Here is a 25,082-nt window from a genome sequence, read left to right as displayed (position 1 = left end):
GAGACAGAGCAAGAAGATAAGGCACAGTTAGACTATTAAAAAGTTTATAACTATTTACACGACTAAGGTCGGTAACGTTAGAGACAAGTGACGCATTAGCTATCCTTGTCTTTTTCAAGATTTTGGATGGCAAGCTAAATAGTTTCCTTGATTGAATTTTAAATGGGCATTCCCAGGTAAATAAGGCTTTTACAGAGAGGGATACAAGTTTCACTAAGTAGGAGGGACTTATCAGAGTATCCTTTGAGGTTGAAACCGACAGCTACGTTTTATCCACATTAAAACTTAAACCAATCTGCTGATATTCTAGTTTTAACTTCGAGAAAGGGCTCTCACAACCATATTTTTTATATTTTATATACACTTTTTCTTAAATAAAATTTTATCTAAAATAAAGTGGTAAAAAACCTTTTTTGCCATTTTCGGTGCAGTTTGCCAGGCTTTTCCCCTAAATTTACCCACTAGATCCGCTCCTGCTCAGTCAGGAGCGATTTTGTTGCCGGAACAACAAGGACAATGTACATCTGAATACTCAATTCTTCTATTCATGATTGCATTCCTTATTTCGAATATTAGACTGTATTATTAAGGTAAACTGTTTTTCTATCCTATGTAAGTAATGTTAGTTTTAGAGAGAGGGCATCATCCGTCACATCTGGCTCGGGCGCTGTAATGGCTAGTTTCGTCCATGAAGCCACCAAGTCATTTTGATTATTAAAATCATTAAATTTAGAATTTAGCACAAAATATCGCATCTGGTTGCATATGTTCTTTTTACTTCCAAATAATTTTTTTTCGTTAAATAAAGGAGATCTGTGATGTAGATGAATGCAGAACCACAGCAGGGAACAGCTTACTTGGGTGTACAAATGTAAGATCCAAAACATGAAGACCAATACCCGCGTAACTAGGGGCAAAATTTCTGCAGCAACTAGAGGGATGGAAGAATATTTTATTACAGTTAAAATTTTAGACGTCTATATTTCGGAATGGCAAACGGTCAAACAACAGAATTGGCACATTCTTGTGCCACTTTGCTATTGGTATAGCGAAGTGGCACAAGACCCCAAGTTTTCTGAGTCTACCATTACAAAAATGTGATTTTCCTTGCAGTTTTCCTCTTTGTCTTTCTTATTGTACTATCGGTTCTTCGGTTTCAGAAGTGTAGTTGCAAGTCCAAACCTACCCTTCCTCCTATACACGTTCCTGGTGAATGACATTTTAAATGGCTAGGACCCTGGGACTTGTATTATGAATGGCATGAATTATATAACCTGAGAACAATTTCATTTTGGCAAGCCCCTCGAAAGAGAAGAGAGGGAGCTTTGGAGAGGAATGGGAAAATTTTGAACTTTAGTGGAAGAAACCAAGGCTGTAAACAGTGCTGCTCAGAAAAAAGGCGTGAGCCAAAATACTCAGTCGCGTCTCTCTGGGGAAACTCAGGGGGGGGGGGGCCAAGGCAGAAAAAAACTCGGCATGAGACAGTCAAATATCTTTAATCTTCGATGAGCTGTGCTTACATTCAATTTGAATGGTTTGAAAATAGCCATTTCTGTTGCAAACCCATGGAGAAATTTATTACTTTAAAGGATTTTTTCTGCTTCTATTTTCCATTCGGGAAATTAAGGAAACTCCCGGACGTCAAAACAGCTGGATGTAACTTTCCTGGGGGAGGGATCAGCCGTACTCTACACTTGTATAATATATTCTGGAATAGGCCACTGAAAGGAGATAGCAAATTCATGTCACTTTAATCTGCTATTCAAGGCATATAGCACTGGGTTTTAAAACCAGGCTGGAAAGAAATGAATGGAAATTGGTGGAAATAAGATTGTATGAATAACTGTGACTAAAGAAAGTTACACAAAATATTCAAACTACAATCGACTGAGATTATAATTTGTTTTTATATAAATAAGGGTTTTATTAAATAAACAAATTAATAACGAACCTGAAGTCAAACTTGTATGGGTATACATCACCCGTCACAAAACTCTACTTAGACGAAGACCATGAACTACCGTTACACTAAAAAGAAATTAAAGAAATAACAAAAAAGAGAAAGAAAAAATAAAAGGTAAAAATTAAAATGAAATAAAAATGAACCTAAAAAGCCTAAAATTAACTAAACCTAAGTGAAGAAGGTTTTTAAGAAAAGGTGCTCACGGTGGTTCTCTATTTTGAGGCAATTGTTTTTTTGGGTTGCTATCTATTTTGGGTTACTAATGATTTTTCCTCTCTTGTCTGAGTTAAAAATTTCCACTTACGGTTCATCATTCCATTCCACAAGCACCAAATTTTCCCAAGTATTCCAAGGAGTTCCAGCATTTGTATAGTCAGTTAGGCCAAGGAGACGCATGTACTCATATTCGCCTATAAAAGGGCAACCTTCGGTTATAATATAACATCTCATTAACTATAGCTAGTTGAACGAGAAAACATTTTTTATATAAATAGTCTATTTTTTATAAAATCCTGGTGTGACAGTACCTTAGTGAAGAGCGCCAATAATTATGACCAATAAATCCTTATTGGAAAAATGCAAAAAAGGAAAACGCAGCGGACGGTTACAGGGTTTCAAGAACTTTTATAAGTGAGGGTGATGAATTGCTAAAAATGTATTTTTTCTTATATTTGTCTCTAAAAGGCCTACTGTAGCAAGCAAATAGCCTTAAAGTACATCTGCAAACCACACTTCTGATCAAGATTACATCTATCCAAACTGTTCTTGGAGCTCATTCCAACGTTTTGGGCCAGTAATTTCCCCTCATCTTTCTTTTGATTTTTAGCTTTTTCTTTGATCCGCCAGGTAGCGGTGATGCGCAACGAGCGTAAACGCTTCGAAAAAGAAGTGAAAGAACTCTAGATAATAACCAACTTGTTTTGCAACAAACTATATATTTTCATTTTATTTCCATTATTTTTCGAAATATCTATTGAAGCAACGTTTCCCAGTTTTGAAAGATTCGCCACTCTATCCCCTCATATCAAATGTTATGCTATGGGGTGAAACTTACGGAATTTGAGAGAAAATACACGAAAAAAAAAAAAAAAAAAAAAACCCAACAAACAAACAAATCGACGATTTCTGTACACATAGATTTCTTTCGGGTTTGCAGATGTACTTTAAAAGAAGTAATATTATGCCAAGAAGCAGCCGAATTTTTTTTTGTTGATTTCAGCATAAAAACCGACATTTTTCTTTTATTTCATGATTGTTCCTGGAGAGATAAAGACAGGTTCCAAAATCCCAGAGGGTCCAAACGGAAGTCTGAAGGGGGCAGTTGCATTCCCCCTCTCCCGTCCCATAGGAATGCACACTCGTTGGAGGGAGGCTGAAATTTACCGTTAGTGGTTGAAACTTATAGACTAAGTAGATGGATTCACTTACTAATGGCTAATTGAAACTTCTTTATTCGATAAAATTGCGATTTCTAGCGCTAAAACTCGAAAATTAAAGTAAGATCGTAAATAGTAGGATTGGAAGAGGGCGTGTTCATTGTCCAATTTTTCCGAAACGTGACGCCCCAACTGACCTTTATCAGGTCTAAGATTTTCGGGTTTATTGATTAATTAGGTTTTCAATTTTTATAAGCGAGAGAAGAAAGGTTTTATGGATGGTCATCTGTTCAGCATATTCTTTATACCTGGTGCGTGGAACCAGAAAGAAAATGGAGTGAACGAATTGCTTAGTTTTTTTCTTTCGCCATTGAATTTATATGGAGAAAATGGACTGAGCAAAATGTTGATAGCAAATGTCTGGTAATTTAAAGATGTAGCTGACATACCTTCTGCTGCCCATAAGCCGTGGGATCCATTGCCAGAAAAAACAATTGGATGTCCTTCTTCTGTTAGATAGACATGTGGAGGGTACGGGATGTTTGTTGCGTCAGAGCATTGATCCTATAAGAGTTGAATTTTTTAGATATTCCTATATCAAATAATTTTAGTTGTTATTCTTAGATATTAGGGTCAGATAATTTTGTCTCCAAAGTTCCAAATGACATTTTTGCAGAAATGCAATTATCTGACAATTGTGCTCTCTGAAACGGCAATTTTCTGAGTTTAATGCACTTTTTCTAATATTCTAAAGTAAAAGCTCACTCGAAACAAATTAAATATTCCTTTTTTTTCCATGTTTTTTTTTGTATGCTGTTAGCCCAGATATATAGGTCAATTACGGAAGGTTTTCCTGTGTACCTGATTTTCAAACACAAGTACTCAGGATACGCAAGAGTTTCTGGATAACGATTTTTCAACGATTTCTAATATCTCCTAAAACTATATTTCCATCGGCTAATAGATAACATATATATGAACATTTAAGAAGTCGCAGCTGAGATTACAGTTGTATAAAATACTGTGCCTTACAATAGAGCAGCTGACTCTGTCCGACATTCATGTGACATTGTTGCTGCAATTTATTAATTTTTTTTTGCACGATTTTCCATTATAGCAAATTTCTGCTGAGATAAAGAGGAAAAAAAACAGTACCCCCATCGGCTTGTTTGAAGCCGTGATATAATTTTATTCCATATACAAACCAAAGGAAAATGTGAAAAATACAGGTTTTTTCTGTATCCCGGTGGAAATCAACTATAATGGAAAATTGTATAAAAAAACGGAAAAAAAACCTGTCAAACGATCCGATTCACTATGATTTACAAAATGAAGATGTTAATCATAACTAATTCTAATTGTCTGAGAAATCCCCGAAAAAAAGGTAAACCAGGCAACGATTTAAAACACCAGTCTTTGTTACGCATCTGAGACATACTAACATTTATCTTAATTACAATTGCTTTGAAGCTGTTTTCGTGTCAAACGGACAACTACAGTAAAATCATTAGAGTGTTTTACTTTTATTCTGATATATTTCACTGGTATATCAAGTCAAATCCTATCTTGCAAGACTCTCAAGGGTACTTAAACAGGTAGTAAGAGTGGAAGGAGAATGCTGAGGCTGACGTTCTAAGTGGAGTGCCCCATGGGGTCGATCCTGGGGTCATTCCTTTTGACCTTTTTATCAATAACCTGATGGAGGGCATTGAGTCGTCAGTTTTGCTTCATACTTACGATATCAAGCTTTATAGAGTCATCTAGAGCGAGGAGGATCAGTTTAAGCTACAAAGAAACCTCGATAGAATTCAGAACTGGATGCAGGTGTGGCGCGTGGAGATCAATACCTCAAATGGTCATCTACTGACTCTAGGAAAAAACTATTTACCTACTTCGTACAGTATTGAAGGAGGAAAGTTTGTCTTTTGAAAATCTAGGAATTGTGATGGACGAGCAGCTATCATTTGAGAGCCCATATGAGCTAACTATAACAAAGGCTTCACGAGTTGCAGGTCTTCTCAGAAGGTTTTTCACCTTCAAAGATGAACGAATGCTTTGCGTCCTATTTAACAGCCTAATTAGGCGTATTCTAGAATACGGCCATGCTTCAGTACGACCTTACTACAACAAAGACCTAGATTCAATCAAAGGTTCAAAGGAGAGTGACGAAATTCACCCCAGCTCTTCGTAATCTCTCGTATGAAGATCGCCTTCGCCGTTTGAATTTACCAACACTTTCTTACCGGTACTTGAGGGGAGATCTCATTGAAATAACATGTAACACATATCTCCCGAAATGAGATCTATCCCAAAATACAACATATCTATCCCAACATATCTATCTATTCCAACATATCTCGCAGAAAACATATCTATCCCAAAATATCAACACGAATCAACTGTGAAGTCACATCTAAAAGCTCAAGACTGAGAAATTTGCCAAGGACATCGACCGCTGGAATTTTCACAATAGGGTTGTCGGCAAGTGGAACCGCCTGCCAGGGAGTTTGATTGAATCCGACTCTGTGGTCGCTTTCAAACAAGCACTGGAAAACCACTTCAAAGAGGAAATGTTCCGAATAGCAAGATTCCGGAGAACAATCTGAAACATTTTCTGTATTTTTTGTTGTATTATAAGAGGCTTTGGGCCTGATATTTTTTGCATTAATAATTATTATTATTAAAAACGACATGTTTTGCGGTTTCTTTGATATATTCAAGATCCTAAGAGAGGAGGAATCTTTGAAGCACTGCTAGCGTAAAATATCTACTATAAATAAAAATTCAGTTTCTTACTATGGTACTCAAAGGCTCGCCACAAAAATAGTCAAATTGCATTCCGGTTTCGTTCCAAGTGTAAAAGGCACCAAAGCTGTGAACAGATAAGTGCGCCATTACTGGTTCGCCATTCTGTAATCGTATCGAAAATTTTTCCCAGTCGCCAACATGATTTCCAAACGCCTCTTCATATCCTTCACAAGTTTCATTGACTGGTATCCCTAGAAATAGGACAAGTTTAGGGAAAAAAGGAACCTTATTGAGATTAACTCAATAAGACCTATGCTAAATATAATCGAAATTAGGATTATTAGATTCCTCTTTTGTTGTAAAACCACAAAAGTATTTATACTTTAGTACCTTCAATTTTGCAAATGTGTGGATCGTTTTTTAGCTGTTATCTAGTTTTACAATAAAATATATAATCTACCATCACATTCATACTCAATTTGAACCATTTGCTAAATTCTATGCCCTATTTATTTTTTCAACTGGTTAAATTCTATCATTTTCATAGTTGCATTCGTTTGGTTTACCATATATTTTAATTTTTTCGTCTTAATCTTTGTCACTCATGTAGCGGTAGTGTGACATAATAAATATAAAGCTTTTTTTTTTACCCTGTTTTAATTAAATCGTCAAGAGAGAGAGAGAGAGCGAGAGAGAGAGAGAGAGAGAAAGAAAGAGAGAGAGAGAAAGAAAGAGAGAGAGAGAGAGAGAGAGAGAGAGAGAGAGAGAGAGAGAGAGAGAGAGGGACAGAGCGAGAGACATATATTAAAAAACAGAAACAATTCACCTTTCGCCTGCCAGGAAAGGCAATAAGCTTGAAAGGGCAAGTGATTTTACTCACCCTTAGGTAATCAAAACCAAACTCATACCAAGCCACTCAACACACAAGAAAGTCAACTGACGAAGGAAGAACAGAAAACTTAAATAAAAATAAAATAAAAATTATGAATGAGAAAGAGGTAGAGGAAAAGACAAGAAGAAGATGAAAGAGAGAGAGAGAGAGAGAAAAGAAAAATTAAATAAACTAATGGCAAATACAATCGGCGGAAAATACCTTGAATAGAATGACAACCTGGAATCCACTTCTAGGCTATAACCGTAGAATCTACAAGTCAGCTTATACCCGCCTAATTGATCAGTTGAATGAATGATAGGGCAGGTTCTTGCCCAATCCATTGGTCCATTCATAAGTGCATTGAGTTCTATTTGGTGGAGGCAAATCAGATAATTCAAGATAGAAAAGGAAATAATGCTATGTTTTGAAATATGTTGAAGCTATGGGGTTCAGAAAGTAAAATAAAAGTGTAAATGATTTTTGTTGCAAAAAGTTGGGGTATTCACAAAGATGGGATAATTCAGAAGAAGAAACTTAGGCGTAATTTATCATAAGGGGTAAGATTCGACATTTGATAATAGGCATTTTCTGGCAAGACACCAGAATATGAATAAAAAAAAGATCAGGTGAGACACCAGAATATGATTAAAAAATTGCTATGTCATTTTTCTCTTGATTGATCGAAACTAAAGAAATTCTTTTTTTTTATGATGATCCTAAAATTGCAATGGATAGAAAATATTTCGAAATTTGACGATCTTCTCACGAACAGAATTTTTACAATCTAACCATTTTGATTTTCTTTTCTTCAAGCAGTTCATATAAGATAAGAATAGATTTATTGCTGAAAAACGGCTATCACAAGCCCAAAAGGACTGAATTCGCACTTCAGCGTCAAATAAAGCGAAAAAAGAACAACAAAAACAAACAAACAAACAGCAACAGAAAATTATAAAAGGATCAATGTTAAATACGTAAAAATGTTAAAAACAAAAGCAAATTAAACTCACAAAATTAGAAGGTCCATGTCAAGTCAGCAAAAATGTCAAAAAAATGAAAACTCGTAAAACTAACAAGGGGATACAAAAATTGAAACAAAAACATAAGCTAGTTACTGCATAAAACAAATAAATAAAAAACCTCAAAATTTGTAAAATTGACATTAAAATTAAAAATTATGAGGTAAAAAGTGAGTAAGGGGGGGGGGAAGGCTGTGGACATAATTACATCATTGTAATTATTGCACAATGATGCAATAATTAAGCTAAGACCTACACAACCTGTGTGGAAGTAGAGAAACAAGTTATTTTCGAATTAGGGTCTAACAATATCCCCATCCCTTCCCCCAGTGTCTTACAACCCCAAATTCTCGCAAAAAGAAATACCATTTTGATAATTTCCTGCCCAATTTATTTCAAGCTAAATCCCCCCCCCCCCGCCTCCCACACTAAAACAAACTCCACGATGCTATCTTTATAGTCGTTAAAAGACTATAAAATATGCTCTGTTTAACCATCTAAACCCCCCACTCCTTACGATTTTAATTATTGCAATAGAAATAATACTCTTTTTATCGATATTTCCAGCTAAAGTGACCGCTGACTTCTGGCGATTTTTAGTGAAAATGCCGTTCTGTTTTGACACAAGACTCCAGTGCGTGGCTAAAATTAGCTGTCACCCCTTTTAAAGCACTTCTTGTAAAAGGTTCTCAGATCAAAATGGGATGTTTTTCACCTGTCAAATTAAAGCGGTTTCATGCAGACAATTGCAATTTATTGAGCGCAGGCATATACAATCTCTTTTTGGAGAACCAGTGAAATCTCGTTATTTTCAAATTAAGATCTAACAATATATTTAGGACATTGGCGTTTGGGGCAGGGGGCAATGCCTCAATTCAATCGCCATCATTGTAAGGTGAAAACAAACTGTTTCTTCGCGTCAAAAGTAAGGGGGGTGGGTTTAAGAAAAAGATACATTGCTTTATTATGCGTAAATTGAATAGCATTTTTACCATATCTTTCGGTGGACGGAGGGGGTATTTTCCCAGGTCTTATCTCAGGGATATTTTCCGTGGGGGTTCTGTTACTTGGGGTGTTTTTTCTGGGTGTAGGGTAAAATATACAAACTAGGCCGGCTTTTGAATGGCTCAGTGAGTCGTAATTCTCAGATTCAAAAAAGGATGCAATTAGTACATTTCACGAAATTTTTTACGTTGTGCTTTCTTAGTGATAAACTAAACAAAATTATAGTTACTAACTTTCTTTCTGTAAAAAAGGGGCAAATTATTTCAATACTAACTTTTTCCCTTCTTTTTAAGGCCAATTATGAAGAATGTATGGCACCGCCGCCCGCTAAGAAAGCCAGAGATGACAAGACTGCCCCATCAGTGCCAGCCCCAATGCAGCCTGGGTTTATGTTAAAGAGAGAGTGGACGGCTTCTTATAATATGGTGAACCCCGCTGGCTCATCTATGCAAGATCGTGAAATAGCCAGACCAGTCGCACAAGAACATAGCGACGCCGCCCTGTCCACCCTCCAGCATGCACTACCCGGGCCATCTGGCACCCAAGTGCAGCCGGGGTATTCAAATGTAAGCTTTTTTTCCTACCTTTCTATTTCTTCCAATGTTTTTCTTTTTCAATCCCAATATAAACATATCTCTGTGAGATATTAACCCCTATTACATATCTAAATGTAATTTTTTATGCAGAGAAACCGCTCTTTTTCTAATCTTTGCTATCGCTTCGATATTTCATAAGCGAATATTTTTAGGTAATTTCTATTAATAATCACTGCCTTTGAAACTCAAAATGCTATTTTTTCTAATCTTTGCTATTTTCTCTGTTGCTATTTCATCGCTGTTATCGCATAAGCGAATATTTTTCATGGGCAATTTCAATTAATGCTCACCATTTGAAACTCCGTGAATGCTCTTTTTCACATAATTTTGAGAGAGATTATCCCATCTGTCACATATTATCGTTCTAATTTACACTGAATATTTCTATTGTGTCATGTTTCGCTCTTACATAGAATAAAAGAACTCCAATGTCCTAAAATATTAATTTTGCAGACAATTTGTTCTCCGCTATTTCAGAAAACACAGAATTACGCAAAGGCCATTGAAACCATGATTGACTAAAAACCGCTAATGTAAAACAGGGAAAGGAGATGCCAAAATTATTTATAACCTCGCGCGGGGTGCTTTATGTCAAAACATAGCGGTTTAATGCATAAGAAGTGTATGGGGAAAGTGACTTAACATTTCTCAACATTTTGAAGTTCAAACTCGTTCATCTAACCTCCATAATTTACAACTCATGTGTTCACCGAACCTGTAGAACGGAATTAGAAATATTTCAACTTGTTTGAGACAATATGTAAATGCCCGGGACCCGTGGAGCCGGTGGGCCGGGGAAGCGTTGTGGGAAGCACTGCGGGTCCAAGAAGCACCACAGGGGTGCGCTGTGGCTCCGAAAAGTGCCACGGATCAGGGAAGCGTCACAGGGGTGCGCCACGAGTCAGGGACGCGTTGGGGGAAGTGCCACGGGTCAGGGAAGCGCCAAGGGCCCGAGAAGCATCGCGGGAAGCGATGCGGGGGCCCGAGAAGCGCCACAGGGATGCGCTGTGGCACTGAAAAGCGCCACGGATGGTCCGGGAAGCGCTGTGGGGCAAGGTTAGGGGGGGGCGGTGGGGGGGCGCGCCGAAAAAAAAAAAATTTGAACACTTTGAAAATAAACGAACGAATTGTCGCCTTATATTTCATATCTTAGATTATCTTAAGTTGTATTAACCAAATGTTATTAAGCAATAATAATCCAAATTTTAAAAGCAGGAGGGGATGATTTGAACACTTTGAAAATAAGCTATTTTTCATCTATAGTGTCATATCTTAGATTATCTTCAGTTGTATTAACCAAATGTTATTAAGCAATAATAATCCAAATTTTAAAAGTAGTAGGGATGATTTGAACACTTTGAAAATAAGCTATTTTTTCATTTCTAGGTTGTCCTGGTTCCATACTCTCCATCTTACCCCTGCTCGTCAGTTGGGGAAGGAGAGGATGCACACGTGGAGCCCCCGAAAACGTAACTCTTTGATTATTAGCCTCAAATTCCATATAATTTTGACGAATTCTTAGGTCTTTTCTGAAATGTTGATTAAAAATCAAATGAGCATGGTCCTGAAGATAGTTCAGATTAAGACTTAGCTTAACCAAGCTACAATACACGGCAGATGTTGGATTATTTTGGCGGTGGAGTGGGATGAACCTCGTCCCTCTCAGATTACATGAACTTTTCCAACCGTCAATCGAATGAAGCGGTTACCCCTAACTCTATTGGTGAAAAGATTGGGGGATGGGGTAATATACAAGAGGGAGAAGAGGGTACAACTCTCCCAGACTTTCAGCTGTTCAACAGAATTTTAAATAATATAGTTGTTTTCACTGCAGCGTTTGGTGACCCTTTTAATTCTCTTTTGTATGGTAATTTTGTTTTTGACCCTATAGAAATTGTACATGCATATGTAGAAAAAATTCGTGCACTACTGGAGAACCAAATTCAGTTGTGGGGAGGTAGGGATTTTATTAAGTTGTCCGTTGTTTTGAAAGTATTTTATTTGAATGAGGGAAAAAGTGAGGTTTATTGTCATTTTATACATTTCGAGATGCGTGTAGTTTATTAAAATTTGGAAAATTTTGAGGGTGCTTTCACGGATTGGGTCGATCAAATTATAACGCATCTCGAGAACTTTAATGAAAATGTAAGTTGGTCATTAGTTCTTTTTATTGAAACTCTAAGTGTTAATATATGTAAATTAAAGAAAGATTTTATTTTAAGAGGGGGGAGTGGACCAAGGGCAGTAGAATTAAATTATAATCCAGATCTAGAGGGTTGTAAAGGTGTCCAGCGGATCTGTTTTGAAACAGATCAAAAGTGTTTCAGATATGCTTTCCTCATCTGGGCATTCAAGCCTCTAGCTCGGGACACTACGAAGAACAATTTAGACATTTGGGCTATACAAGGGAAGGAAGGGTTCCATTTCCCAGTTGTAGATTTTTCTTGTTTAGAAGGGAAATACCCAGTAACGCTTCAATCTATTGACATTTTTGAAATGGCTAATGCTCATTTGAATATTGGTGTTACTGTGTTACAGTATGAAACTGAATTTGACGATGGAACTCGTTTAAAAAAGAAGGGGGTGTTTTTCCCCGGAAGGGGCCCGACAGTTGATGTGATTAAACACTGTGGTTGGCTGCTTTGCATGCCGCCTAGTGAACTCAATGCAATCAGACATTTTAGTACTCTCACTGACCGTAGTAGAGGTCTGGGGGGGGGTAAGAAACAGAGTGCCCCGTTTCTATTGTCATACCTGCCTCTCTAGATTCTGGACTGAACTAAAGTTGCGAAATCATATGAGATATTGTAGACAGCACGGATACCAGACAGTTGAAACGGTTTCAGGGAATAGGACCATTCTACGATTCAAAAATTTCCAAAATACCCTTCTCCAGTGCGACAAAATATCTTTGGATTGTGAGGCTCAGTTTGTGGGAATGAATGATCCAAAATATCCAAACCGAGTCAAAGAACATCAGGATATTGCAGTGTCCTACGCCCACGCGCAAAGAGACAATTCTAACAACATGCGGTTGTTAGAAATAGTTGAAACATTGGATGAGCGGGAGTGCATGGACAAGGCACTGACTAAACTGATTGGCACGGCTAATGGTGCTATTTCTCGTTTGAGAAATACGCATTATCCAATGGTGTTGTCTGCAGAGGATCGTCTCGCGATTAAAAATCAAAAAATATGTGGGCTTTGTAAGGGAGAGTTTGCAGAGGCGGGGGATAAGGGGACTAACGGGAAAGGGGGGGGGCGGGGCACAGTGAGAGATCATGACCCTGTGTGGCAGGAAATATCCTCGGGAGGTAGTAATTTTAGAGGGATTGCGAAGCAATCGTGTAATTTAAATGTTAGCAAAAAGTTTTTTATCACTGTTTTTATTCATAATTCAAATTATGATTTAAAATTTATTTGAACAGCGCTTGCAAGTTTGCACAGGGAGGGAGGGGGAGTATATTGTCCATGGGTAATTAATTCATATACCTATAACATTAGTCACAAATCAGCCGAGACGTTATTGCTTCTTGAGCTGAAATGGCAGGCAGTGGATAATGAGCATATCTGCTGGAATAAAATTAGTTTTTTAGATTCCTTAAGTTTTTTTCACACGGAATTGAATCAATTGATTAAAGTGCAAAAAAGCGACAATTTTGATAGATTTCCCTTGCTTAAACAGCACTTTCCAGACAGTGAAATGTATGACCCGTTGACCTGCAAAGGTGTATATTCATGCGACTATTACTGTTCTGGCGCACGCTTAAGGGAGGTGAAACTACTTCCAATTGCAGCTTTTTGCAATTCACTGACCAACAGTGAATGCACAGCCGAGGAGTATGAGTTTGCCAAGAAGCTGTGGTCCAAGGGGGATTGTGAAAATGGGTGGGATTATTGTAGACTGTACTTGGCCAGTGACGTTCTAACTCTTTTGGATATAATCTGTAAGAACACAGACCAGATCCATTCAGAGCTCGGGTTAGATATAAGATATTATTTTTCTACACCACCTTTAGCGATGGATTTAATTTTAAAAATTAGAAGGGAGGAAATAGGTCTAATCACCAATGTAGATCAGCACCTTTTTTTAGAGTGTTCAATGCGGGGTGGGTACGTTTTTCATGGGAACCGCGTCTTATCAACCGATCCGAGTGGACAATGCACCGGTGCAAAGTCAAATGCAGTGTTTTTGGACATGAACTCATTGTACCCCATCGGCAATGTCCCACTACTCTTTGCCATGTGGGAACTCTCAATGGCTTGAGAATCCTTGTGAGTTCCCCGACATTACAACCGTCGAGGACAATGGGCCACAAGGATGGTTCTTTGAAGTTGATGGTCACATTCCGCTGGCGCTTCACGACTCAGTCAAAGATTTTGTATTTCCCTGTATCAATCGGCCGGTGAGCAGGGACTCTCTGAGCCCTTACAATCGATCATTGGTTGAGGATATGGGGATGCACTGGACTCCCTCTAAACAGAAACTGATTGCTGATTTGGACCCTAAAGAGAATATCATTGTTCACCAGGTGATTTTGCACTGGATGGTGAGCATTGGTTTCGAGATCACCAAAATACACAGGGTCCTGCAGTTCAATCAGTAACCCTTCTTGAAAATATTTATCGACACCTCTGTCAATAAATGCTCTAAGGCAAATTCAAAGGTGGTGAAGGAAATGTATAAGCTCATTCTAAATTCAGCGTTTGGCAAAATGTGTGAGAGCGTACGTAATATATCTCGCTGCGACGTCGTGACTGACCCTCTAGAGTGTGCACGAATTATTGCCGACCCCAATTTTACATCGTTCACGAGCATAGAGGCCGGTTTTCGCTACAAAAGCGAATTAAAAGGGTCCCCAAACATTGCAGTGAAAACAACTATATTATTTAAAATTCTGTTGGACAGCTGAAAGTCTGGGAGAGTTGTACCCTCCTCTCCCTCGTGTATATTATCCCCTCCCCCAAGTTGTTCAACAAGAGGGGTATGGGAAGCCGCTTCAGTCGATTGAAGGGGGGAAATGTTCATGTAATCTGAGGGGGAAGAGTTTCCCCTCAATCCACCAACAAAATCATCCAAAAGCAACATAGTATTTGGACTTAGCAATGCTAAGTCTGAATCTGAATTATCTACCTGACCCAGCTCAACTGCGCTATTCTCTACATTTAAAAAATCACCTAAACAGTCGTCAATATTATCTGGAATTTGATGTAAATCATCCCATAGTGAATTGTTGGGGGACTCCACGTGTGCCTCCTCTCCTTCTCCAACTGACGAGCAGGAGGGAGATGGGGAGTATGGAACCAGGACAACCTATAGATGAAAAAATAGCTTATTTTCAAAGTGTTCAAATCATCCCTACTGTGAAAATTTGTATTATTTTTGCTTAATAACATTTGGTTAATACAACTGAGTATAATCTAAGATAAGACACTCTAGATGAAAAAATTGCTTATTTTAAAAGTGCTAAACACATCCCTACTGCTTTATGACTTCGGATTATTTTTGATTTATAGACTTTTACTCATTCGACGTAATACAATCTACTGTATTACATCTCCGACAGAACGGGTTTCGTTTTACTTTCAAAGTTCTCAAATTTTTTTTTTCGGTACTCTCCCCCAACGCCCCCCTACCCATGTCCCCCAGCGCTTCCCGGCCCAACCGGGGTACGTTTAGGTGCCACAACGCATCCCTGTGGCGCTTTTCGGGCCCCGCCGCGCTTCCCGCGATGCTTCTCGGGCCCGTGGCGCTTTCCTGGCCCGCGACGCTTCCCCCACTGCGTCTCTGACCCTTGGCACACCCCTGTGGCGCTTTCCGGACCCATGTCACTTCTCGGGGCCACAGAGCATCCCTTTGTTGCTTCTCGGACCCGCAGTGATTCCCACAACGCTTCCCCGACTCACCGGCTCCGCGGGTCCCGGGCATTTACATATTGTCTCAAACAAGTTGAAATATTTCTAATTCCGTTCTACAGGTTCGGTGAACACAAGAGTTGTAAATTATGAAGGTTAGATGAACGAGTTTGAACTTCAAAATGTTGAGAATTGTTAAGTCACTTTCCCCATACACTTCTTATGCATTAAACCGCTATGTTTTGACATAAAGCACCCCGCGCGAGGCTATAAATAATTTTGGCATCTCCTTTCCCTGTTTTACATTAGCGGTTTTTAGTCAATCACGGTTTCAATGGCCTTTGCGTAATTCTGTGTTTTCTGAAATAGCGGAGAACAAATTGTCTGCAAAATTAATATTTTAGGACAGTGGAGTTCTTTTATTCTATGTAAGAGCGAAACATGACACAATAGAAATATTCAGTGTAAATTAGAACGATAATATGTGACAGATGGGATAATCTCTCTCAAAATTATGTGAAAAAGAGCATTCACGGAGTTTCAAATGGTGAGCATTAATTGAAATTACCCATGAAAAATATTCGCTTATGCGATAACAGCGAAGAAATAGCAACAGAGAAAATAGTAAAGAATAGAAAAAATAGCATTTTGAGTTTCAAAGGCAGTGATTATTAATAGAAAGTACCTAAGAATATTTTCTTATGAGATAACGATGCGATAGCAAAGATTAGAAAAAGATCGGTTTCTCTGCATAAAAAATTACATTTAGATCTGTACTAGTGGTTAATAACTCACAGAGATATGTTTATATAGGGATTGAAAAAGAAAAAACAATGGAAGAAATAGACAGGTAGGACAAAAAGCTTACATTTGAATACCCCGGCTGCACGTGGGTGCCAGATGGCCCGGGTAGTGCATGCTGGAGGGTGGAGAGGGCGGCGTCGCTATGTTCTTGTGCGACTGGTCTGGCTATTTCACGATATTGCATAGATGAGCCAGCGGGGTTCACCATATTATAAGAAGCCGTCCACTCTCTCTTTAACATAAACCCAGGCTGCATTGGGGCTGGCACTGATGGGGCTGTCTTGTCATCTCTGGCTTTCTTAGCGGGCGGCGGTGCCATACATTCTTCATAATTGGCCTTAAAAAGAAGGGAAAAAGTTAGTATTGAAATAATTTGCCCCTTTTTTACAGAAAGAAAGTTAGTACCTATAATTTTGTTTAGTTTATCACTAAGAAAGCACAACGTAAAAAATTTCGTGAAATGTACTAATTGCATCCTTTTTTGAATCTGAGAATTACGACTCACTGAGCCATTCAAAAGCCGGCCTAGTTTGTATATTTTACCCTACCCCCAGAAAAAACAGCCCACGTAAAATAACCCCCACGGAAAATATCCCTGAGAACAGACATGGAACAGTACCCCCTCCGTCCACCGAAAGATATGGTAAAAATGCTATTCAATTTACGCATAATAAAGCAATGTATCTTTTTCTTAAACTCACCCCCTTACTTTTCACGCGAAGAAACAGTTTGTTTTCACCTTACATAGATGGCGATTGAATTGAGGCATGGCCCCCTGCCCCAAACGCCAATGTCCTAAATATATTGTTAGATCTTAATTTGAAAATAACGAGATTTCGCTGGTTCTCCAAAAAGAGAGTGTATATGCCTGCGCTTAATAAATTGCAATTGTCTGCATGAAACCGCTTTAATTTGACAGGTGAAAAACATCCCATTTTGATCTGAGAACCTTTTACAGGAATTGCTTTAAAAGGGGTGACAGCTAATTTTAGCCACGCACTGGAGTCTTGTGTCAAAACAGAACGGCATTTTCAATAAAAATTGCCAGAAGTCAGCGGTCACTTTAGCTGGAAATATCGATAAAAAGAGTATTATTTCTATTGCAAGAATTAAAGTCGTAAGGAGTGGAGGGTTTAGATGGTTAAACAGAGCATATTTTATAGTCTTCTAACGACTATAAAGATAGCATAGTGGAGTTTGTATTAGAGTGGGAGACGGGGGGGGGGGGGATTTTGCTGGAAATATAGAGGGAAAGAATTTATAAAAATGGTATTTCTTTTTGCGAGAATTTGGGGTTGTAAGACAATGGGGGAAGGGATGGGGATATTGTTAGACCCTAATTCGAAAATAACTTGTTTCTCTACTTCCACACAGGTTGTGTAGGTCTTAGCTTAATTATTGCATCATTGTGTTTTAATTTGACGGAAGAATAGTTCCGTTGACCGCGTTTGTAAGCCGGAAATGGTGATAGCTAATTATAGGCCTCGCACCAGAGAGCATTGTGTCAAAACCAGAGCAAGCTAATAACAACAGAGCGATGGATGTCTCAGAGAAAAGATTACAATTGAGAAAAGTCAAACTTTAACGAAAAGAGAATTATTTCTTTTTGTGAGAATTTGGGATTGTAAAACAATGGGGGAAGGGATGGGGATATTGTTAGACCCTAATTCGAAAATAACTTGTTTCTCTACTTCCACAGTGGTTGTGTAGGTCTTAGCTTAATTATTGCATCAATGTGTTTTAATTTGACGGAAGAATAGTTCCGTTGACCGCGTTTGTAAGCCGGAAATGGTGATAGCTAATTATAGGCCTCGCACCAGAGAGCCTTGTGTCAAAACCAGAGCAAGCTAATAACAACAGAGCGATGGATGTCTCCGATAAAAGATTACAATTTATAAAATTCAAACGTTAACGAAAAGAGAATTATTTATTTTTGCGAGAATTGGGGATGGCAAAACAAGGGTGGGGGGGGGGTTAGGTTTTGAGGGTAAAAGAATATATTTTATGTATTCCATTGATTATAATGATGTTTGTATGGTTTGGGGGGGGGGGTTTACTCGAATATAGTAGAGGGTGACCACGGAAAACCATTTTATTTTGAAAATAAAAATAATGAAAAACAGAACTTACATTGCTAATTGCGACTGCCAAGACTTCTAAAGAGTTAAATTTATCCATTGTTGTTTACACAGCGTCAAAATACTTTCTGATAATTTAATCACATTGCATGCTCTTTATATACGAAATCTCAAGAGTGATTTGTTATGTAACGGGGAAACTATATGTAAGCAGGTCTCTGATTGGCTGAGAAGGAGGATGTAACCGACTCGCTGATTGGCTGAGAAGGAAACACGTGATCTAACTGTTTCCGGGAAAGTCATAACATTTGGCTCGAGAGCAACAACAACAAATACTATTTCAGGACACCATGACATTCGCCTCGAGCATGTACATGACCAAAACAACAACAAATACTATTTCTGAATCATAACATTCGCTGAGAGCATGCACTTACAACAACAATAAATACTATTTCTGGACACCATGACATTCACGATCGATTACGCAATCAAGTTCTCGGAAATTCACTTTGCGATCGATTACGCAATCAATTTCTCGGAAATTCACTTCCCCCTCGAGTCCTAGATCAATAACAGTGTTCCCGTTAGAATTCAATGCGCATGTGCAACCTTCGCCCCGGAGCTATTACACATAGAAACATCAAATAAATCGACCTTAGAAAAAGAGGTCATTGACCCCATTACGTAATCATTCTCCCTAGGGAGGATATGCCCTTATTTGGTGTACTGATAGGAGATACGTTCTTTTGATAACCGAATTTTGTACTGTCACGATCAATAGGGTCATCTCTACTAATGTCAACTATGTAAGGGATAAAAGTTCTTCTATATCTTTCAGTGCAAACTCTTATTAGGGCAAGAAGGGATTTTTGTTGAAACAGAACGCGGGAGGCTGGATCGAAGGGGTGAATATTGATCAGGGAAATCAATTAATGTCACCGAAAAAATCTCAATTTGCAAGATATTTTACTTAAAGTATTAATAACGTGTCAAAAATTCTGATTTTCCTTCAAGGGAAAGGAAAAATTCAGAACCCAACAGGAAGAAAAAAAAAACTATATCTACCAATAAAGAATATTAGGAAATTGTTCACTCCCCCCTCCCCAAGCACATTCCGATATCTGGCTGTCAAGATTCAACATTTGGGCTGTCAAGATTCAAGCCATGTCATCAGCAAGATGCAAGCTTATTGCTTACATTGATGACCGTAAGAATCTTCCACAGGAAAGTTTTTTTTTTAAATATGTTTGCAAAAAATTATGTGTACAATAAATCTTCTTTTGCTTGAGTATGCAAAAAGAGCTGAAACAGCTTTGAATACAGTGAACACATCTTCTGTTGAAACCTAGTGGGTTAGAAGTTTTTGAGCCCGTTTGAGTATTTGAACACTCCTTGAAACAAATATCTGTCTAACCTTGAATTTTAAGTTTACTTACCTACGCAAACTTCCTTTCCGCGATTGTAGGGATAAAATACTTCGTAAGCAATATCGATGGTAAAGTTAGCGTCTCCATATGCTTTGATCATTGTGTAAGTTGGAACTTTGCCATTAGCAACCGGTTCGCCAAAAAATGCTGGGACATTGGTACATGCCGGACAATCTTGGAAAAGAATATAATTTCAAGTTTCAGCATGAAGAAATGTACCAAGTGTCTTATCAAGGAAGTTTAATAGTCTAAGCTGTGATCTTAGTCCTATCAGGGGCCCATAATTTTCTTGTATTTCCCCCCATACTGGGGGCTTATCACTAAGAGATTTCCGATGCACTCTTATCAGAGCGTAAATAGCTGCCAAAAATATTTACGGGGATAAAAGTACCTGACTTTCCAGATAGACAAAAACACTGCAGCTGCTGAAGAATGCTGATTCAGAAAGGTATTATTTTTTGAAATAATTTTAAAGGTAAGAAAACCAAAAATGCTCAAAATTGAATGAAAATTGGATCTGCCTTAAAAGGGAAGGCTAGGAAACCCCTCCTGCCCCCTTTTCTGAGGGTGGAGAAGTCAATGTTGTAGGGAAAGCCAAAAATTCCATCATTTTCATTGGCTCCTTCAATAAGCCCCAAGTCCGACAATGCCGATAATATACGTTTGGCAATTTCAATAAACATGTACGCACTGTTTGAAACCTGCATCAGAAAATTTGTCCATCTGAAAAAGAACGTCTCCCGACATCCTCGGGACATTTTTGAAACTAGGAGAAGCTCAAAGGAGATATCAACATAGTAGCATAGGAAGCGACAAACCCCCAGTAAGACGAGACACACAGGAAAGTTATGGTCCCCTGGTCTTATCCTGATCCTATTAAGCTTGGAATTATAGTAATTTTGCAAAATGTAACCTTTCAATAGTTCTAGAATACGGTATAAGCATTTTCTTCGGTCGATTTTTTTTCGGCTATCAACTATATGTACCGCTTCTTTTGAAGGGTGCTTTGGAGGTGCCTTGCCTTCAGAGAAACTTGCTGAAGAATTAGGCAAAGCTTACATTATTCTCTGGCACGTTTGGACTATAGTCTTAGTAGTACTGCCACAAACCGAAAAAATGCGTAATAGCAAGCCTACGAACATCCCTGCGGTTAACAGGTTTGTTTTTAAGGTCGTTTTTGCAAGCCTTTCATTTTAGCTTAGGTCTTATAAGTTTTTTTGCCCTAAAGTCCAACAGCAAAAAGACAAAATCCTAAGGGCAACCCTGTTCATGAGGACTGTGTTCAGCGTTGCCAACGCGGTACAATTTTACCGTTTTTAGTACAATTTAGAGGTCCTGATATGGTACAGTACATTTGTAAATTTTTGGTATAATCTGATTTCCTGGTACATTTAGGTTTTAATTGCTCCTTTTTGCCTCAAATATTTGTTCCAAGTTTTAGTTTATTGAAAATTTTCATATTGTTATGGCAAATTTTTAACCTATTGTTCCAATGGTACAAATTAGTTTCTTAGATAATTTCTTAAGCCACATTGGCCTGACATCACATAAAGAAAGAAAAACAAGCAAAAATGGGGTTATTATAGGCCAAATGAAAATACTGATAAAACAAAGCGAATATTTCGAGAGGACAAACGCCTCTCTTCTTCAGCGCGAAACGAAACGATGTATCCAAGGAACGTTTCTTGCGGTATAATTTTAATCGGAAAACTAGTACAGTTTATTTCAAAGCGTTGGCAACACTGTATGTGTCTGCTGGCATTTAGACTGAATTCTTTCTTCGAAAATATGAAATGTTAAATAAAATATTATTAGCTTACGCAAACTGAGCTGATGCCTTGTTTTATTTAATTACAAATACAAAATTAAAACTTTTAGTTTTTATCTTATTGGCATAATAACTTGGTTAAAGTTTGTCTAATATAGAAGCCACCTTATGATGGACCCTTTTTTGTAAGCCATGGATCTCAGTTTTTGGTTAGTGTACAAAAGTGATTTAATATCAGAATCCATGCAGAATTTCAACCATATTTCATGCTAAAGGCTAAGCCGAACTTTTTGGCAATAGCTTGGTCTTACAAAAAACAGAATACTGATGTGTTTGCAACGATAGAAATAGATTGGAAGGCCAGTTACCTAGAGGAATTTTCGTCTGCATATGCAATGAAGAAGTCCATTCGCCGATTACGATTGTTGAAGGAGTAGGATCCATTTGTATTAGCGTCATATTTTCATCGTATATATTGACATTCGGCATGAAGAACTCAATGCTGCTAGGGAAAAACTTTTCTTCCGAATGAAGCCATACAAGGGGTGCCCATTTAAACGCTTGTTCCATTGCTGTAAAAAATATAGTGCAATCCATTATTTCGGCTCTGTATGTAAATACATTCTTAGACCACACTGGCTATACATGACAAACGAAACTCAGAGAAGAGAGAAAATAACAAAATGAAAAATAAAATCAAAAAGGGTGAAAAAACGAGGATTTTGTCAGCCAGCGAACCATGAAGATGACAAAATATAAGCAAATATTTCGACAAGGACCTCCGCCAAGTCGTCCTCAGTGCTAAACAAAAAAAAAAGAAGAAAAAAAAAAACGAAAATCTAACCTTTCGAAGTTTACTGTAGAAAGACAGAATAGACACTGAATAAAAAACCAGGCAGGAATCAATGAAAATAAAATTTACCAAGATGATTGTGTAAGGATCTTTCGTCTTGCATTAATTTTGGCTGGTCTACAATTTCGGTTTTCATTAGATATGCAAATAGGTTCTTTTAAGTTTTTTTCGGGTGAAAATATTGATTGAGTCCTTCAAGATTAAACTGTCGTAAATTGGGCTTAATGAAATATCTCCAGTATCTCTATTCATTGCTAAATTTTGGTTCATATATTTTTTTATCTCAATTACCTCTTTAAAAGTTTGTGGTACGCCATTTACAGTTGATATTAAGGTTGCCTCGTCAAACAGAACTAGATGGGTCAGGTTTACGAAAATATGCGAAGCCAATGCCGAATCAAAGTTGTCATTGTTATTTTTTAATCTCAGGGACTTGTCTATTGAAATTTTGTACTCATGCAAACGTTCACCTAGTTGTTGATGGGTTCTACCAATGTAAAATTTTCCACAAGAACACGGGATTCTGTAGACACCACTACCCAGTACAGGGTCTGTTTTATCCTTTCCTGAGTGTAATCCCGTGTTCTTGTGGAAAATTTTACATTGGTAGAACCCATCAACAACTAGGTGAACGTTTGCATGAGCACAAAATTTCAATAGACAAGTCCCTGAGATTAAAAAATAACAATGACAACTTTGATTCGGCATTGGCTTGCATATTTTCGTAAACCCGACCCATCTAGTTCTGTTTGACGAGGCAACTTTAATATCAACTGTTAATGGCGTACCACAAACTTTTAAGGAGGTAATTGAGATAAAAAATATATGAACCAAAATTTAGCAATAAATAGAGATACTGGAGATATTTCATTAAGCCCAATTTACGACAGTTTAATCTTGAAGGACTCAATCAATATTTTAACCCGAAAAAACTTAAAAGAACCTATTTGCATATCTAATGAAAACCGAAATTGTAGACCAGCCAAAATTAATGCAAGACGAAAGATCCTTACACAATCATCTTGTTAATTTCATTTTCATTGATTCCTGCCTGGTTTCTTATTCAGTGTCTATTCTGTCTTTGTACAGGAAACTTCGAAAGGTTAGATTCTCGTTTTTTTTTCTTCTCTTTTTTGTTTTTGTTGAGCACTGAGGACGACTTGGCGGAGGTCCTTGTCGAAATATTTGCTTATATTTTGTCTTCTTCATGGTTCGCTGGCTGACAAAATCCTCGTTTTTTCACACTTTTTGATTTTATTTTTCATTTTGTTATTTTCTCTCTTCTCTGAGTTTCGTTTGTCTGTATGTAAATATTTCTTGAACCTACGTTCGGTTTGTCTGACAAACGAAGATTGCAGCTTAATCGTCATACCGTGTTACTTTTATCGTTTTTTGAGAATTCGGTTTCAAACATAGTTTTAATTCTGATATCAAACACTAGAAACGTTTTAATTTCTAACTTATTAATTATTTTTGACAGCTGTACAACCGTCACTACTCGGATTGACTAAAAAAAGGGTAATTTCTATTTTTCAAAGGATTGTGATTTGAACACTTTTTCAAGGCAGCGGGAATAACACAATTTTTAAATTAGCTTTTTTTTTACGGAAGAAGCAGACATCTTATAGGAAATCAAGCTACTCCGTTGCAAATTTGAAGTTCCTGACGACGAATAGTACGTTTGGTGGCAAGAAAAATAGGGTGGTAGGACCTGGTCGACCGTCTTGCCTCCATATTGATGGTCGAAGAGTATCTGAAGACCCTCTATTTTCCAGATTAAGTAGAGTAGGCTAAGAAAAGTGCGGAGTGTGTTGGGTAAGACCCGAGGTATACCGATAGACTGATAATTCTGGATAAAGGCTGATAACTCAATTTTTTCCTATATTTGTTGAAAGCTATAAGCTGTCACAAAACTCCAACAATTACTTAATCAGTTAAAAAGTAGATTCTTAAGAAGTTTTTTTTTGCAAGCCAACTGAAGCTTTGACATCATGACAGGGAAGAAATGATTTTTTTTTTCGACGTAAATGAAGGTCATAGATATGAGAGTTCAAACTGCTAACAAAACTAAATGGAGAAGGCTAGAAATGATCCTAATTTGAATTCTTGAGTTTGCGGTTGGCTTTAGAATGATCATAAGGTCAATAAGATAGATAGCCTATATAATACGATAACTCGCTTTGGTCCATTAAGTTTTGACAAAGAAAATAAATAATTACCACTACGTTTATCTTTTTCATATGTGTAAGCAGAAACATCGTACCAGAAAAGTAAAATGCTAAAAAACTTCACTAGTTTCTTCATCTCTCAAGCTTCTATATTCAAATTCTATTTTCGAATCCTTTTATCTGAGAACATCATATGTAAACAATCACAGGCTTTTCTTATCTCAAAAATCTGATAGATGAACATAAGACGAGTACAGTTGCATTCAAATGATAAAATAATGAACTGACAAAAAAAAACGTACAAAAATGTAAAGTTTTTTTCTATTTTGTGTGTCGGCTTCAAAGTCCAAGCAATTAGAAGACAAATAGAAGTATTTTCTTAAAGCTTAAAATCCTATTAATATTTACTCACGACGCGTTTGAAAACGACTTATAGTGAAGACAGTACTTAAAAGTCTAACTCCAAAGTAAATTTTAAGAGCTACTCATGTTTTAAGCCCATTTCATAGTAAGAGAAGCAGTGGAATAGCTTAAAAAAGGGAGA

The 25,082-nt window shown here is 37.6% G+C and overlaps 1 protein-coding gene across 1 annotated transcript in view; it reads right to left on the bottom strand.

The window, feature by feature from the left end:
• LOC148939125 (uncharacterized) overlaps positions 1-24,737 on the bottom strand; it is a 41,818-nt gene extending 17,081 nt beyond the window's left edge. The window contains exons 1-6 of the mRNA XM_089106715.1: positions 24,590-24,737; positions 21,886-22,089; positions 19,759-19,923; positions 6,136-6,338; positions 3,789-3,903; positions 2,268-2,373 (exon numbers count right to left, since the gene is read on the bottom strand). Coding sequence (XP_088962841.1) covers positions 2,268-2,373; positions 3,789-3,903; positions 6,136-6,338; positions 19,759-19,923; positions 21,886-22,089; positions 24,590-24,674 — 878 coding nt within the window. The 5' untranslated portion in view covers positions 24,675-24,737. The remainder of the gene's footprint in view (positions 1-2,267; positions 2,374-3,788; positions 3,904-6,135; positions 6,339-19,758; positions 19,924-21,885; positions 22,090-24,589) is intronic.
• Positions 24,738-25,082: the final 345 nt, after the last annotated feature.

This window comes from Artemia sp. Qi Xiang Cuo, chromosome 21, assembly GCF_049724085.1.
Source record: "Artemia sp. Qi Xiang Cuo chromosome 21, ASM4972408v1, whole genome shotgun sequence".
NCBI classification, from domain to species: Eukaryota; Metazoa; Arthropoda; class Branchiopoda; order Anostraca; family Artemiidae; genus Artemia; species Artemia sp. Qi Xiang Cuo.
The sequence above is the reverse complement of the archived record's forward strand: the minus strand, read 5'-3'. Positions and strand labels throughout refer to the sequence as shown.